Raw genomic sequence first — 17999 nt, forward strand, 5'->3', positions numbered from 1 at the left:
TCGTATAGAAACGTTGTGAACGGCCATAATTTGGGATCGAGCAAAAACTGCTGATAGTCAGATGTCAAGCATAAATATGTGAAAATTCGTGTCCCTTTAAATTTCTGCGATACTTCTTCCTTATTTATTGGTCTGTCTCGTTCTGGATAGAATGTTTTATTCTCTTGCTGCAAATCCAAAACTAGACGAAATTTTTATTCCATTTTTCTTGGCAACAACCAATGTTGTATTGATTCCTGATTCTTTCGATCACACCTGACGACAGCTTCTTTTGAATCTTCTTTTCGGCAGCCAATTTTTGAGCTTGTGGTACTTTATATGATTGTACAAAACACGGCTTATGTAGATTTATTTTAATTCTGTATGGTGACCCATTTGTGATGAAAGGTGTCTTACTAAATACTTCTCTGTATTCTGAAATGAAAGGAATTAATTTCTGCGTTTCTTTGGGTTCCAGACTTGCGATGCCCTTAATTTTCGATCATACTTCTTCTGGAGTGAGTCCACCTTGTTCTTCGGATTCTGCTGGATCTTCATCTCGTACGAATTCGTTTGCCAATGTTTCGTCATTTTCATATACTTTCCTTAAAGCCAGTCGGTAAACTCGTGAAAAATTTCTTCTAATGCTGTTCTTTAAAACTCCACTTTTTTTCATTTCATTATTTTATCCAATTCTCAATTCACTTTTCTTAAGTCAGTTTCCGCCATTTTCTCTGTGACCCAATTAGATTCAATAATAAATTTCTCTTGTGATCCAAGTAGCACTATAGCATCGACGCGATAAGTTTTTTTCTCCCGTTTCCACTCCCAACATTGTTTGACAGCAAATAGATTTTGTAGCCGCCCCAACAGCTATTTTAATTTTAAAATCAGCTACAGGCAAACTTGATATTTCTATTCCAGATAGTAATAACTCATTATAAACATTGTTGGCTATAGCACAAAGCTGGCTTCCTGAGTCTACGTGAGCCCTCGTTCTTCTGTCATATAACTAAGTATTCACTACCAGCACCATTACCGCTTGTCATCACATACTATCAATTCTTCTTGTTCTTCATTTACTCTGTCTTTAGTTATTATAAACAAACTTCCACGTTTGCCCTTTTTATTTAATTGATACCCTTCTGCGCTCTTTTCAGGCTGGGCGACTCCTGAAACTACTGCCTATTTCTGTGTGGCCATTCATGAGCTGAGCTGCATCGCGCCTTTGAGGTCAAAAAACGTATTAGTTCCCGTATGCCGCGGGCCCGTGTTCTCCTCATCCGTCGTATCACCGTGTCTCACAGCCTCTGTATTCGTATTTCGCGCCCCGCGCACATCTGCGCCGCGTCCAAGATATCACCATTCCTCGTAGCTTCGCTGTCTATAACATCCACCTCCTCTACCTCACTGTCTCCTAGCTTCGTCTTTTTGTTCTGCCTCATGCCGTTCAAGTGGCCGTCTTTCGTCGTGAAAAGTGCCCCTGAACGTTTCCGTCGGCTTCTTCTCTCTCTCTCCGATTGTGTGCATATCGTTGGCGCTTGTTCTACTGAATCTATAGTTCTTCCCAGCAGATGGCTACCGACACGTCGCGGCAACCGCTATATTACCCAACGCATAACCGTTCTCTCGTTGTACAAGGTACCTAAACATTGGTTTCTATCAAGTAGTTTTTTCAGAAATTCAGAATATGTTTCATCTAATATTTTATTATGGGCCGTTGCAGATTGAATTTAGTATGTCATCCTGCTTATTTTTCGACTAATATGTCAAGAAACATTCTCACGGATTCCCCATAGGACATACGTTCTCTTTCGAGTCACATGCCCCAGTTATAAGCTTCACCGCCTTTGTGATTCATTACATAAGCTGTTTTTGTTTTCTCGTCCCAACTTTCTAAGGAAAGCAACTGGGAAGCGTTTTCCCTTCGCGTGATATTCCCTGAATTTGTAGCTATTACTGAAATCCACTTGAGAGTTGCTTTCAATAAGGATTGCGGCTTGCCCATTGAAGTATCCTATTTCCTGTTTCATTCTCTTCTTTACCACCAAACCCACCAGTCGTTGCAGGTTTGTTGCCCCTCTTCTACCGCCTGAGCTAACTTCTATACCTTCTTTTGATTTCATCAACATTTTGTGGTTTTTTTCTCTTGTTTCTGCTCAATATGGCACGAAAGAATTGATACCGCCTCTACACCGCCCCTAAAATTTACCTGACGTTAGCAAATTTTACCAATTTTGGCATTGTTTAAGTTTACTGGTTTATTAATTCTTGGGTCAAAAGCAACGGTCCGTCCTTCATTGTTTTTTATTTGTTCGTTAATTTCAACTGTCCATTCTGTTAATACATTACCACTGCCACCTTAAATCCTCTCATTCCTCCTTATATATTTTTTTTTATTTCTTCCTTCTTGGTCCCTTCTGCAACATATCATACAGATAGGTCATTATCTGTTCACCGTCCCCCCCACCCCCCCCACCCCGGTAGCTGAGTGGTCAGCACGACAGAATGTCAGTCCTAAGGACCACGTTTCAATGCCCGGCTGGGTCGGAGATTTTCTTCACTCAGCGACTGGGTGTTGTCCTAATCATCATCATTTCATCCCCATCGACGTGCAAGTCGCCGAAGTGGCGTCAAATAGAAAGACTTGCACCCGGCGAACCGTCTACCTGACGGGAGGCCCTAGTCACACGACATTTACACTTGTCTGTTCACCATTTATTTCTTTATCTACTTCTTTATGGGTGTTTTTGTGAACGTTTCACACCTTTTGTCCACTTTAACTATTATCCCTTTTTCTTCTTCCTCCTTGGCGTGTTTTCGTTTTCTGCACTAGCCATTTCGCATGTGGTTCAGCTTTCCACACCTGCGAGCTGGGATGTCTTCCCACCTGGGTAAAGATAGCAGTACCTGTACACTACAACACGTTGTAAGAGAGCTAAAAGGAAGCTCTTACACCAAAAGAACACGTGCGTAATTAATTAGCCCAGACTGTGTACCTAGTGGCTCATGTCCTTTCACTCCTTTCCACATCCTGAACAAAAATCTTTAGTTCCGTCCAAATAATTATCATTGATATGAATGGTGAGCTCCTATAAAGATTGTATGTTGAAACAATATCCTTTTATTAGTCAATCAAATAATATCACACTTATATTGCCTATCTCTCCTAGCTCTTTCATACTAACAATAACTTTCATGCAGGCTTTCTATTTATTTCGCAGAGGTGACCACTGCCACTATAATCCGCATAATTAGGTACTCGTTCCACCATTCCATCTTATCACTCATTTCGCTACTGTCAGAGTGACGTTGCACGCCCCGAGTAAGGGCTGTCGCCAAACCCTACATGGCCGTTGATGCCAACAGCCTTATTCTGTATCGTTCAGTCGCTCTACCAGTCGATTCGGTAGGCGACCGCACCATGCGTTACGGTGTAACCTCCCCACCGTAATTTTTAAAAGGAAAAAAAAACACAATACTTAATACAAATGGGAGCCGAGTGTAACCTCCCCACAATGTAATTTAAAAAAAGACAATATTTAATTATGAATCCTAATAGACATTGCGCTAAGCGTAACCTGCCCACAATGAAATGTACTGACAATGGCAACAAAAATGTGAAATTCGCAATCTGACTCAAATATAAATTCCTCACAAAAAAATTTAAAGTCTATTCAGTGATAAGAAAATTCAATTAAACCGAAACATCGGTCTTTGGCCCTGTGTAAAACAATCAGAATTAAAGTCTTACCTCAGAATAACTGGATGTCAAATTTCTGCTCTTATTTCTGCGCACGGCTTGGAGGAACTGCATTGCAAATAATATTATTCCTTTTTTCTGTGAATTTACTGAAATTTTTCTTCAAAAGAAGTGGAATGAAATGGGAAGTGCAACGAAATCTTTAGTTCAATAAAAAATAAAATTTTTGAAAAATGCTTTTGAAATCAAAATTATTATTGGGGGACTTGTTAGAGATTGATTACAATAAATAAGTTTTACATTGTCTAATGATTATATTAATTAACAGTATACCTCATTCAGCATCTTGACCAGTGTTGCCGACCGCCTACATCACACAACCGCACTGGGCTGCTACTACTGACCGACCGCTCTGCATGACGGCTATTAGCGTACTGCACTGCACGACTACTACTGACAGAGTACTGCTCTCAACTAGACAGAGCTACAGACTCGTAACGACTAACTGACAGACTCGCAACGACTACTGACAGACTGAGAACCGCTCGCAACACTCGCGCGGTCAAGCGCAAACTCTCTGGTCACAGATGCTACAATGCCTCGCCATCGCTGCTATGTTACATACGTGTTTCATAACCCTCCACTGGGGGGGCAAAAATTTGGCAGCGATGGTGAGTCATTTGGACTTGCCAAGCGCGGCAAAATTTTTCTTTAATTAACAAAATCCTACAACTTACAGAATATTTAAATGTTGTGCACACGCACTAAGTACAAAATATATCAGACAAAGACAAAATGTGAGTACAAAACACAGTAGCAAATCAGAAAAATGTATATACAAATTTTTGACAGATAACAAAGTGCACAGGCACTGAAAAAATTCTTTAGCATATTCAGAACAAATAAACAGACTGGCAAAAAATATTATGTTGACAAGTGACATGAGTGTACTTAATGAACATATCAGGAAATCATAAAAGTTATACAAATCATATTGAAAAATGAGAAAAGTGCACAAGCACTGAAGTTCAGTAGAAAACATATTGACACCTAACAGAAGTGCACATGCACTGTAGTTCAGAAAATAAAAAAATGTATATACAATATAAAAGACAAGAGTGTACATATACTGTACTTCAGAACAAATCGAAAAATGTCTTTAGCATTTTCGCAATAAATAAACATAATGGCAAGAAAATCATGTCCAAAGTGCACATGCACTGAAAAATGTCTTTAGCATTTTCACAACAAATAAACATAATGGCAAACATCATGTCGACCAGTGACATAAGTGTACTCGCACTGGAGTTCAGCGAATCGAAAAAAATGTATAACCTACGAACAGAAATGATGTTACCAAAAAAATGATTTTCATTATGTGACAAGAATTAGGATAGGAAAGGGAAGGATTGCATCATGGTTGTAGCACTTTAGATTGCACACAGCTGTTCTGAAAGTCCATATCTTTCCACAGAAGTACAACACCAAGTGACGCAACTTGAAGTTCTTTTCCCATCAGAATTTATCAGTGTAGCCAAGACACTGAATTGTCGTAGTAATGTTCCATGTTTTCATTTTGGCAGTACATTAGGTACACCAAACAGTGGGACCATAATAACGTCTTCATTGCTCACGGTGGTGGACAGCATGTCGTGTCAACACCACGCTCTTACAAGGCACACCAACGTAGAATTAGTGCAAAACCAAAGATAGTGCTCTATGATCACTAGGATAAAGAGGACAAATGGACATTGCAGTAATTTAGGGTAGTCAGCTTATGAGGTGAAGGACATCAAGTCACATAATATTGACAATTACAGACTTAATTAGCAGTTTGTGGCATTCATAGCCCAGTTATTGAACATTTCTGTACCAAGTATGTAGTATTACAGAAAAATGTTCATTAATTGTTTTACATAGGATCAGTAGCCTTCTTTTCCTAGTTACAAAGCATCATGAAATAAATGCATTCTTTTCCAGTTACAAAATATAGTATAATTAATTAATCATTTGTCTTCCAATAGTAATAATCATTACCTTTTTCCTAACCACAAAACATTATGAAACAATAGCATAGTTAATTAATTATGTGTCATTCCAATCTAGTAAGAATTATTAGCCTTCTCCTGATTACAAAGCATTATGAAACAATCACATTCTTTTCCAGTTACAGAGTATAATTAAGAATCATTAGCCTTTTCCTAATTACAGTTAATTAATCATTTGTCGTTAATTAATCATTTGTCTAATTAGAGTTAATTAATCATTTGTCGTTAATTAATCATTTGTCTAATTACAGTTAATTAATCATTTGTCGTTAATTAATCATTTGTCATTCTAATCTAGTAAGAATCATTAGTCTTCTCCTAATTACAAAGCATTATTAAACAGTACCATAGTTAATTAATTATGTCATTCCAATCTATTAAGAATCACTAGCTGGCATCATGGGTAATATTACAATAAACAGTGGCGGTCCTTGGCCAGTTACAAAGTATATTTAGTATATATATTTTTTTTGTATCATTAAGAAGTCATTACTGAAGTGACATACTATTCAGAGTTGATCAGTATTATTCAGAATTATCATAAACTATTGACATTATGTGGGACTGGTAATACCTCTTTTAGCAATGCATTGCGTTGGGATCGATAATTAATTGCTAAGGCATAACACTTTTTTGCTTTTGACCTATTGCTGCAAATGAGGATAGGTAACGTCATTCGTCATGAGTCAGCTGTAGCAAGATCATGTAACAAGGCAGTATATGTGATCACATTCATAAACGATAAACACAAATGGGTAAAATACAAAAAAAAATGCAAGTACTAGAACAGGTATAATAAGTAACAGGTTTAGTAAGTATCATGAAAAACTTCTCCTGGAAAAATTACAAAATGGATTATTAACCTGAAAGAAGAAACGCACACTATGCTGAAAAGTAGTGAACTTCGAATTAACAGGTAGTGAAATGTGTATAAATTGTGTTCCATAGCTGTCCTTTCCAAAACTTTCTGTCATCCTACTATGCAATGTAACACCTGCTGTCAAAGCAAACTGCAACAAAAACTTAAATAACTACATAACATAAATACATAACTTCAACATTATCCTCATCTGTAAAGAAAAAACTTCATTATCAATCACTTCATTATCCACATTATCATAACTTCATTATTATCATCACCTGTAAAGAAAAACTTCATTATTCATAATACCATATCCTTCATCATTATTCATCAGTATTCATTATCATCTGCAAAAAATAACTTCCTTACTCATTATACAACTATTCCTTATCTCTAGCATATTTCATCACTAAAACTAAGATGTGTAGTTCAGTCTGACAGCCTGCATCAATCACCTTGTATTCTGAAAGAAAAAAATTAGTTAAGACTGCTATTCTATGATGAGTATTGTATATTCTTGTTAATGTTTGTTAATCCTGATCCATTTACTCTTCCTCATAAAGTTATTGCATCTCCTTTCGTTTATTCCGTAGGTGAAATTCCCATTTATGTTAAATTTATTTCTTAGAATCATCATTCCTTTCTGAAATTGATGAACAGAGATTAATGTCTTGCATTTAAATCATATACCCACTAAATAATGACTGGTTTATGGTGACATAATTAATCATACAGCACAACATGACAGAAAACGTAATATGTCAAAGACATTGACAGTGTCCAGATGCAAAAATGTACACAGAATATCACAGTGCAGCAGCAAAAGGAAAAATGTAAAACAGTCACGATGTTGAGATATCATAGGGCAAAAAAAAAAAAAAGTCAAAGTCGACTGGTGTGTGTTATATCTTAACTATTTCACAGTGCATATAAACAAACTGGAATACAATCATACATAAAAAGACAAAATGTGACGTTCGTTGTGTTCAGCTTGTATGTAGTGTAGTTAATCGAGGCGAGAATTAAAGACTTTAATGAAAAAATGTAATGAAATTAACACGTCATTAGTTAACATTGCATAATTAGTCATAAAATACGTAAGTGTGTCTGAAAAAATATGCACGGTCTGATGTGTAACGACAAGAAGAGCGACCTGCTAACCTTACCTTGCCGGGCACTTGCCAAGAAAAAAATACGATAATCATCAGTAATTAGTCAGGTGAATATAATTGCATTAGTAAATGGCATCATAGTGTGTTGAATCATAAAGTGTCTTCATTCAATAAACGGTTTAATGTTTGAGATATGGTGGTTGCCTTTCGATTTTCTGGTTCTCAAAGTTTCGACGTGTACAACATTGGGGTGAGGGATGCTGCGAATCCGATACGGACCTGCGTATAGAAGTTCAAATTTACTGCACTTACCTTTTAATTTGCTGGATAAATAGTGTGTACGTACTAATATCTTCTGTCCAACGTGAAAGTCTCGGCGTCTACAAACCTGTTTTTGCTGTCTTCTCCGGCGCTCTGCGGCACGTTTGATGTTGTTCAGCGCAATGTCAATTATTTCGTGGTGTCTTAGTCGCCTACATTTGGGTAATTTTACTAATTCTTTAATTTTGTTAGGTGGTTCAACGTTTTTCAATATAACAGACGGAGATAGCATAGTGGATTCATTTGGGATGGAATTAATTACATCTTGGAATGAGAGTATGTGTGTATCCCAATCAATATGTCTTTTGTGGCAGTATATTCGGCACAGCTTACCAATTTCTTTCATTAACCGTTCACAAGGGTTCGAAGAAGCGTGGTACTTGGATATATAGATCGGAGAAATGTTTCTAGCTCGTAACATGCGTGTCCACACGCTACTACGAAATTGTGATCCATTATCAGAAATTACTTTCATTACATGCCCTACATGAGATAGAAAATGTGTTACAAATGCTTTGGAAACAGTTTTAGCAGTAGCTTTGCGTAACGGAGTGAAAGTAACAAATTTTGAAGTGAGCTCAACAGCGACAAAAATGTAGCAAAAACCTCTGTTAGTTCTCGGAATCGGACCAAAAATATCTACTGCGGCCATATGTCTTAATTTAACAGGTATAATGGGATATAAAGGAGGAATATGTGAAGTGGTGTCTGATTTAGCTTTCTGGCAAATTTTACAAGACGCTAAAACTCGTCGTATACGTTTTTCCATGTTGGTAAAATAACAGTTCTGTCTCAGTATAAGAAAACATTTTCGTGCTCCGTAATGTGCGTAGCTTAAATGAGTGTACCAAATTAATTTGTTGACCAGTTCGTCAGGTATGCATAATAACCAATTGTTGCTGTCAGGATGAGAGCGGCGAAACAGAATGTCATTGCGTACAGTGTAGTGGTTCCTAATCGTAACATTATTCTTATCTAGCCAAAGGTGTTTAATTTCTTTCCACACATTGTCTTTATTTTGCTCCTGTGCTATGTCCTGTAATGACGATGAAATAAAATTTTCAAATGCAACTTGCTGAATGTACATGACACTGAAATTTGTTTTGCAGAAGTTGGTTGCTACGTCTTGCTGATTGTTGCCGAGAGAACGCGATAGTGCGTCTGCTATAACATTTTGTGTGCCGGGAATGTGAACAATTGTAAAATTAAATTCCTGTAAATAAAGTTTCCATCTGCTTAATCTGTCGTGCGTGAATTTGGCCGAAAGTAAAAATTGTATCGCTCTGTGATCTGTGTAAACTGTGGTATGTCTGCCATAAAGAAAGTGCCGAAATCTCGTAAAAGCCCATACAACACATAATGTTTCAAGTTCTGTAACGGAGTAATTTCGCTCAGCAGGTGACAGAATGCGGCTTGCAAATGCGATGTTTTTGATTACTATTGAACCATCTTCTTCAATTTCCTGGAAAATATGTACGCCTAAGGCGGTGTTGGAACTGTCGGTGGCAATGCAAAAATTTCTAGTAAGGTCTGGGTGCGATAAAAGTGGTGCATTCAACAGAGCATGTTTCAAATAACAGACTCGTGAGGAAAATTCTGCGTATCAAAAGTAATGTTTGCGTTACTGTAATATGCAATCTGTGCTGCATCTGGTTAAAATTCTGTCGTACGTGCTATTATTTACGGGAGAATGTTGAGGCATATCCACTATATGAACTGCTTTGTTATTTCTTACTGACGTGTTACGCTATGGATGACACCTATTGTCTGGATCATTCATGATAATGTGTTGTTGCTGATGTTCTTGCTGCTGAAAAGATCGACTGTTATTAAATGTACGCTGAAAGTTGTGCTCATCATTTTTTTTTTTTTTTTACGTCTGTCCTGATAGTAATTTCTATACGGTGCATTGCGATACGAGTTGAAATAGTGTGTTGTCTGTACGTAGTTATTTCTTTGCTGCCATGCGTTACTATTTGTTGGAGCTGGGACTATACGTGCACGCGGCGAAACATTAAAGTTTGGTTGACCTTGTAGACTGCATTGTTGGTTAGGTATGCTAAGCGGCTGACTTTCATGCTATTGTAGTGAAAAACATCTATTGTTACAAAAATGTAGTTGCGACTGCCGAAAATTTTGTACATACTGATGATTACGATTATATCAGTTAATAAAGTTACGGCGGTAGTTGTCATTACGGGAGTGCCTGCTGAAAATTGTCACATTCGGTAAAAGATTTGTCATATCGGGTTTTCAGTACAATGTTTCTTAATTCTAGATAGAGCAATAGTTAAAGAGCTGTTTTGATAGATATAAAGGATAGTAGAAGAAAAGGCAGCAGTGCAGAAAACTAAAGATGAAACAGCACTACTACAGCTCGGGGCCCTATGCTCGCTACGGCACATATTCATTAAAGCGTAATGAATCCCCTGAGGTCTATTACGCACTGCAAATAAATTTCAGCTTTTGTGTTATACGCAATGGCGCTACAAATTCAGAAATAAATTGCTGTCTGCATGCTAATTCTAGTTTCTTCATTATAGGCAATGCTGTTGTAAATACAAAAATAAATTGTCGCCTCAGGTTCAAAGCTAGCTTCTGCATTACAGGCAGTAGCGGTGAAAGCATAAAAACAAATTGTCGTATACAGCGCAAATCGTGTCTCTGTGTTCTGCCATTATTAAATTCCTTACACTTCCTTACAAATGCAAACTGCTTATTATCAACGTTCTCGTCACTGAATTTGAGAACACGTTCGGGTTTGCGTGAGAATTTGTTTGTCTGTGTCATTTCGTACTTCAAGTTACGTAGCTTTTCAGATTTTAAGTCGCGTGTCTTTTCGGATTCTAATTCGCGTATTCTCTGTAAATTGTTCACATGATACGCGCTGCGTGACTCTGACAAATGTTCGTAACGTGGCGGATTCTGTGACGTATTGGTGACTGAAATAATTGTTAATTCTGTTACTTTAATACTTTCGTCAATTTGGTTGTTGTGTCGTTCACTTTTATTAACAACTTCCGTATTAACAGTGTGTGAAACTTCCACTGACTCTAAATTAACTTCGTCGCGAATCTGTACTGCGTTTTTAGGGCATTGTTCGGTGACTGCATTAATTTCGTGTATCTGTGTTGCGTTTGCTGAACATTGTTCAGTGACTGCATTAACTTCGTCTTTATGTAATTCTGTTGTGCTTACATGTGTACTATTTAATTTTTGTGCAACAGTGCCAACTTTTTCATCACTGTTATTAGCACAAGTCTTAGTATTCACACGTAATTGTACTTTAGTGTCCTGACATTGTATGGTAACAGCTGTAATCTGTTCGCTAGCTTGTTTGTTCTGTTCATTAAGGTTATCGTGTTTTTCCCTCGGCTGTTTAATACCTTCAGAAAATTGTTTGTTCCGTTCTCTAAATTGTTTGATCTCTTCTTCCAGTCGTTTGTTCTGCTTATCAAGTTTTTCATTAAGTTGTTTAAACATTTGTTGCAAAAATGCTATAATTTGAGCTTCAGTAGCATTACCTGCTCTATTCTCTGTACTGTTTGACGGTGTATCTGCCATTATCACGTTCTGTGTGACCATTTGGTCATTCTGTAATTTACAAAAAGGTTTGTCAGTCGAATGTACACTGTCAGACATTATTTCGGAATTATATAAATCCGTCCTACTTTGGGTATCCTGTTCATTTTCATTAAAAATATTTGTCTGTTCGTCACGTGAATTTTCTAAATCGGGTGTGTTAAGCTCGGCAGCACTCATTACAATAGACCGTTCTGCGTCATCAATTGTCGTCAAATTAACAGACGAGACAATTGAATTCGTTTGTTCATTATCAGGGTAAAGGTCATCACTAGTGGTTGGAATGCACTGATTGTTAGTGAACGCAGGATTGTCATCATTACGCTGCGTATCACAATTACAATCGGTCACGTTGTTTAAGTCGGTAATTTCATTCATAATACTTCGCGATACACTATTCACAGTCTTTCGCGGCATTTTTACAATAGTCACAATTTTTCACAAAACAAATAATCACAAATGCAAAAGCAACACACAATTACAACAGAGCAAAGAATTGCCGTTGATCTGTGGAAAGAGAGTCACAAAATTAGTAAAAGCGTAGCGCCAAATCCTAATTATAGTTAAGCAAATAAGAGCAGATATCTGACTGTTGTTCAAAAGACTCTCAACGAAATACGATCCTGGACTGGGTGTCGCCAAGTGTAACCTCCCCACCGTAATTTTTAAAAGGAAAAAAAAACACAATACTTAATACAAATGGGAGCCGAGTGTAACCTCCCCACAATGTAATTTAAAAAAAGACAATATTTAATTATGAATCCTAATAGACATTGCGCTAAGCGTAACCTGCCCACAATGAAATGTACTGACAATGGCAACAAAAATGTGAAATTCGCAATCTGACTCAAATATAAATTCCTCACAAAAAAATTTAAAGTCTATTCAGTGATAAGAAAATTCAATTAAACCGAAACATCGGTCTTTGGCCCTGTGTAAAACAATCAGAATTAAAGTCTTACCTCAGAATAACTGGATGTCAAATTTCTGCTCTTATTTCTGCGCACGGCTTGGAGGAACTGCATTGCAAATAATATTATTCCTTTTTTCTGTGAATTTACTGAAATTTTTCTTCAAAAGAAGTGGAATGAAATGGGAAGTGCAACGAAATCTTTAGTTTAATAAAAAATAAAATTTTTGAAAAATGCTTTTGAAATCAAAATTATTATTGGGGGACTTGTTAGAGATTGATTACAATAAATAAGTTTTACATTGTCTAATGATTATATTAATTAACAGTATACCTCATTCAGCATCTTGACCAGTGTTGCCGACCGCCTACATCACACAACCGCACTGGGCTGCTACTACTGACCGACCGCTCTGCATGACGGCTATTAGCGTACTGCACTGCACGACTACTACTGACAGAGTACTGCTCTCAACTAGACAGAGCTACAGACTCGTAACGACTAACTGACAGACTCGCAACGACTACTGACAGACTGAGAACCGCTCGCAACACTCGCGCGGTCAAGCGCAAACTCTCTGGTCACAGATGCTACAATGCCTCGCCATCGCTGCTATGTTACATACGTGTTTCAACGGTTACCACAGACGAGACTCCGTGCAGTTCTGTAAGCCATTAGTTGGCGATTCGGTGCTCCTGTGCCATGTTGCCATCTCTCCTCGCATCGGCCAATCAAATGTAAATGACCACAGGTGTGGTGATGCTCAAGCAACAACTGCACACTCGGCATGCCACAGTGCAGTGCACACAGCCTGCCACACGTGAAGCAGCCAGCCGACACAAGTACCAGATATCTATATACCCATCACTGTTTTCGACTGCAGGCACATTGGGAGCCCTCACAATTTCGATAGTGCACCTTGAAACGCTTGGCTGACTCATGGCAGCTGAATTGTCAACTACTACCCCCTTTTTGATCAGACCCATAGTCCCAAGAAATTAAAGAGTTGTCGAAGCCCACAAGCAAATAAAATAAATAAATGAATAAATAACCACTGCATTTGATGGCTCGTACGAATTGTCCATCTAGTAAAGTCATTTCACGACTTGCCTAACAAATGTACCTTCAGGTGCAAAATGCTGCAACTTGTTGATGGCTCTCATGTACAGCCACACTTCCTCAATCAAATTACAGACCGCCTCCCTGCTCAGTCTGTACCTTGCCACAAAGCTGCTCTTGGGCATTTAAAAGAGGTTCGTCTTATCCCACATACTATGTTGCCAAACGGAGCCGCATTTACTTGAGCCACCTTGCCTGCCTTCGTTGCTATTGCCTTCTTTGTGCACCGTGTCCACTGCACTTAATCTCGGCTGAAATGCGTGTATAATGACATTTATGAATTCACTTTCCGCTTGGATGCTTGGCAGTGATTCTTCAGTAAAACCTAATCACTAAATCCAAAATAAAAATCACTCAGTGCTTCTAAAATAACATACTATCTTCATAACCAAACGAATGGTCTTACCGATACGTCACCGACTCTTGATACAGTAGACAAATAATCGGCAGGCGGACCGATCGTTAAAAGACCTCAATAGTGTACAGAATAGTAGCTTCAGCTATCGAACTGAAAATGATGTCACTACAGAGGCTAACCAACGGAACCGAACGGTATGGACGATACAGAACAGCGTTACAGAACTCTCGCTGTTTCTAGAATGATGGAGGTTCTTCAAATCAGCGGCGGTAGCTCCAAGAGGCAGATGGGTAAAGGGTAAGTCAATACTGAAACTAGATAGTCTGTACCCTTACAACACGAAAGAGAGCAAGTGCTGAGGCCACATCAGCTATACACTTCAAGGTAGTAACAATGCGATGGAATTTTGCTATGCTTGAAGGGCGTGTGAACAAAGGTAAAATAAAGTGATGTGAGAGATGGAGCACGAGAGTAGAGGCATCTGAAGGTACAGTTGAAGAAGGAACCATTTTTTGGCAGGAATACACCGTTTGTGATAAATATCGTCTCAGGAAACTAGATTTGGTGTGTCTTACTGAAAGTATTGGGTCTGAGGAGTGGCATATTTTCTAGCCTTATGGTGCTGCGCAGGATGCGACTCTGGCTTCGGGCTAGAACTGGCACGCCGTCTGGACGGGCTGGGGGTGCCGGTGTTCGCGAGCTGTCTGTACCCCGAGGGTCCCGGCGCGCGCAAACTCGCCGCAGACTGCTCCTCCAGGTTGCGCGTGTTGCCGCTAGATGTCACCTCAGACCAGCAGGTGGCTGACGCCGTGGTCTGCGTCGAAGCGGCGCTCTCGGACACAACTGGCGCAGGTATTTCAGAACTTCGGGCAGGTTCTTGCAAATATTACATGCTTTTAAAAAACAGTAAATGAAATTCCACTTTTGCCAGAATGACCTTAAATATTTTCTACCGTTTTCAGATAATTAATCCTCATCTTCAGGCATTCTAAGGGGGGGGGGGGGGGGGGGAAATACCATCCAAAAAATCCCATTCTATGACACTAACAAACACCTAACCAGGCCTCACACGCTCAGTACCATCAACACAATAATATTTTGACAATATATTGCCCGAAAATACGAGGTCAAGAACAGCATAAGTTTATTGGCCAATATTCATCTCTAGCACACGCCAGTTAGGACTCAGCTTTCATAGCAAATATGGCGCTCGACGAAGTCGGTGTGTACTGCAACTATGCCGCTTGTTTTGTAAAACAAAAGTAAAACTTACACAGAACGAGCGAAGCAAGTCCGAGGAGCTCTCACTGAATATTTCAATGGCTCAGGTACGCTTTCAAAGCAGTACAGATTCGTAAAACACAACAGTTACCAATCAAACTGTATAATTTATCGTGTACATCTGGTCTTTTCTATGTATTTCTCAACTGTAACTACTGTTGGAAACTAAAAAAAAAAAAATCGATGATGCTCATTGAAAGCTTGCATGATCTTATATCTGTGTTGTGACAACTGCTTTCAAGAAAAATAGGCAAATACGCTCACTGGACACCTAATCCGTTCTCGTCTGCCTGTTCGCAACCTGCTACAAGTTACATAAAAAGTTATCTGTTTGCTGTCGTAACACCATGACCTTTATTTTCCTCTGCTGTTGTGGACGATGAGATAACTGGCGTTTCCTGATCAATCAGGAAATTCATTTCTTCGAAGCATCACATGTGCTTTCTTACACATATCTATTTACACCTTTTTTTCAATTATTTGCGGAAACGCATTCGGAGTTAATTGAATTTCTCTTGGTCTCAGCAGGAACTGATATGTATCACACAATAGCATCCATGCAACGTACAATATATTCCAGCATACATTCAACAACCGTCAATATTTTTTAAAGCTCTGCAGTCCTCTTTAGTGTATCGTGTAAACTGTCAATACCGATCTGAGATGGTCAAAATAATAGCGCAATTACCTATATTCAACTGTAATCTCTCTGAGCATTCCCATAACATGCTGACTGAACCAAGATGTTACAATTCTAAAAAAGTAGCTTTCATTTTCTTCGGTATCGTCCCTTAATCTGACCATGTAACTTTCCCAGGCTCTATAGCATTAATCAAGAGTAGGTCAGTATCTTCCGTAACGAAGTGGTTGATATGCGGTAACGGTACTGTGGGCTATTACGATTGGGTTCTATTACGAGTGTGGTATTATCGAGGGGAAAGACACCAGGGCCTTGTTCGCGACGAGAGAGCGAAAGTTGTTGATATATTTGTAGATCTTCTGTCGAGATATGATTGTTAAGTTGATGAGGAAGAGAAAGAGTTCAGGAAAGGGAGGAACATGATGAAAAGATCAATTTTGTTGTCTAAATCAGTTTGTATCAACAAAATAATAATAAAACACGTCATAATCTTTCGACTTGCAGTATTACCTACTCACAAGTGCGGGTTGGGTAATACGCACGAGTATGCTTACATTTACAGTTGGTGAAAACCAACTGGACAGGAAAACCTTTCACAACATAACTAGTTTTGATACAGAACAACTACATGGTGGTCCATTGATCGTGACCGGGCTAAATATCTCACGTAATAAGCGTCAAACGAAAAAACTACCAAGAACGAAACTTGTCTAGCTTTAAGGGGGAAGCCAGATGGCGCTATGGGTGGCCCGCTAGATGGCTCTGCCAAGGTCAAACGGATATCAACTGCGTTTTTTTAAAATAGGAACCCCCATTTTTTATTACATATCGGTGTAGTACGTAAAGAAATTTGAATGTTTTAGTTGGACCACTTTTTCGCTTTGTGATAGATGGCGCTGTTATAGTCACAAACATGTGGCTCACAACTTTAGACGAACAGTTGGTATCAGGTAGGTTTTTAAAATTAAAATACAGAACGTAGCTACGTTTGAACATTTTATTTCGGTTGTTCCAATGTGATACATGTACCTTTGTGAACTTATCATTTCTGAGAACTCATGCTGTTACAGCGTGATTACCTGTAAATACCACATTAATGCAATAAATGCTCAAAATGATGTCCGTCGACCTCAATGCATTTGGCAATACGTGTAACGACATTCCTCTCAACAGCGAGTAGTTCGCCTTCCGTAATGTTCGCACATGTATTGACAATGCGCTGACGCATGTTGTCAGGCGTTGTCGGTGGATCACGATAGCAAATATCCTTCAACTTTCCCAACAGAAAGAAATCCGGGGACGTCAGTTCCGGTAAACGTGCGGGCCATGGTATGGTGCTTCGACGACCAATCCACCTGTCATGAAATATGCTATTCAATACCGCTTCAACCGCACGCGAGCAGTGTGCCGGACATCCATCATGTTGGAAGTACATCGCCATTCCGTCATGCACTGAAACGTCTTGTAGTAACATCGGTAGAACATTACGTAGGAAATCAGCATACATTGCGCCAATTAGATTGCCATCGATAAAATGGGGACCTATTATCCTTCCTCCCATAATGCCGCACCATACATTAACCCGCCAAGGTCGCTGTGTTCCACTTGTCGCGGCCATCGTAGATTTTCCGTTGCCCAATAGTGCATATTACGCCGGTTTACGTTATAGCTGTTGGTGAGTGACGCTTCGTCGCTAAATATAACGCGTGCAAAAAATCTGTCATCGTCCCCTAATTTCTCTTGTGCCCAGTGGCAGACCTGTACACGACGTTCAAAGTCGTCGCCATGCAATTCCTGGTGCACAGAAATGTGGTAGGGGTGCAATCGATGTTGATGTAGCATTCTCAACACCGACGTTGTTGAGATTTCCGATTCTCGCGCAATTTGTCTGCTACTGATGTGCGGATTAGCCGCGACAGCAGCTAAAACGAATATTTAATAAGAAATGGGGGTTCCTATTTTAAAAAAAACGCAGTTGATATCCGTTTGATCTATGGCAGCGCCACTAGCGGACCAACCATAGCATCATCTGGTTTTCCCCTTCAAGCTAGACGAGTTTCGTTCTTTGTAGTTTTTTCGTTTG

At 39.0% G+C, this 17999-nt stretch overlaps 1 protein-coding gene across 1 annotated transcript in view; it reads left to right on the top strand.

Annotated features, from left to right (window-relative positions):
- LOC126465865 (estradiol 17-beta-dehydrogenase 2-like) overlaps positions 1-17999 on the top strand; it is a 192592-nt gene that overhangs the window by 70270 nt on the left and 104323 nt on the right. Inside the window, exon 3 of the mRNA XM_050096340.1 lies at positions 14626-14847. Coding sequence (XP_049952297.1) covers positions 14626-14847 — 222 coding nt within the window. The remainder of the gene's footprint in view (positions 1-14625; positions 14848-17999) is intronic.

The sequence above is a fragment of the Schistocerca serialis genome, chromosome 1 (genome assembly GCF_023864345.2).
Source record: "Schistocerca serialis cubense isolate TAMUIC-IGC-003099 chromosome 1, iqSchSeri2.2, whole genome shotgun sequence".
Classification (NCBI taxonomy): domain Eukaryota; kingdom Metazoa; phylum Arthropoda; class Insecta; order Orthoptera; family Acrididae; genus Schistocerca; species Schistocerca serialis.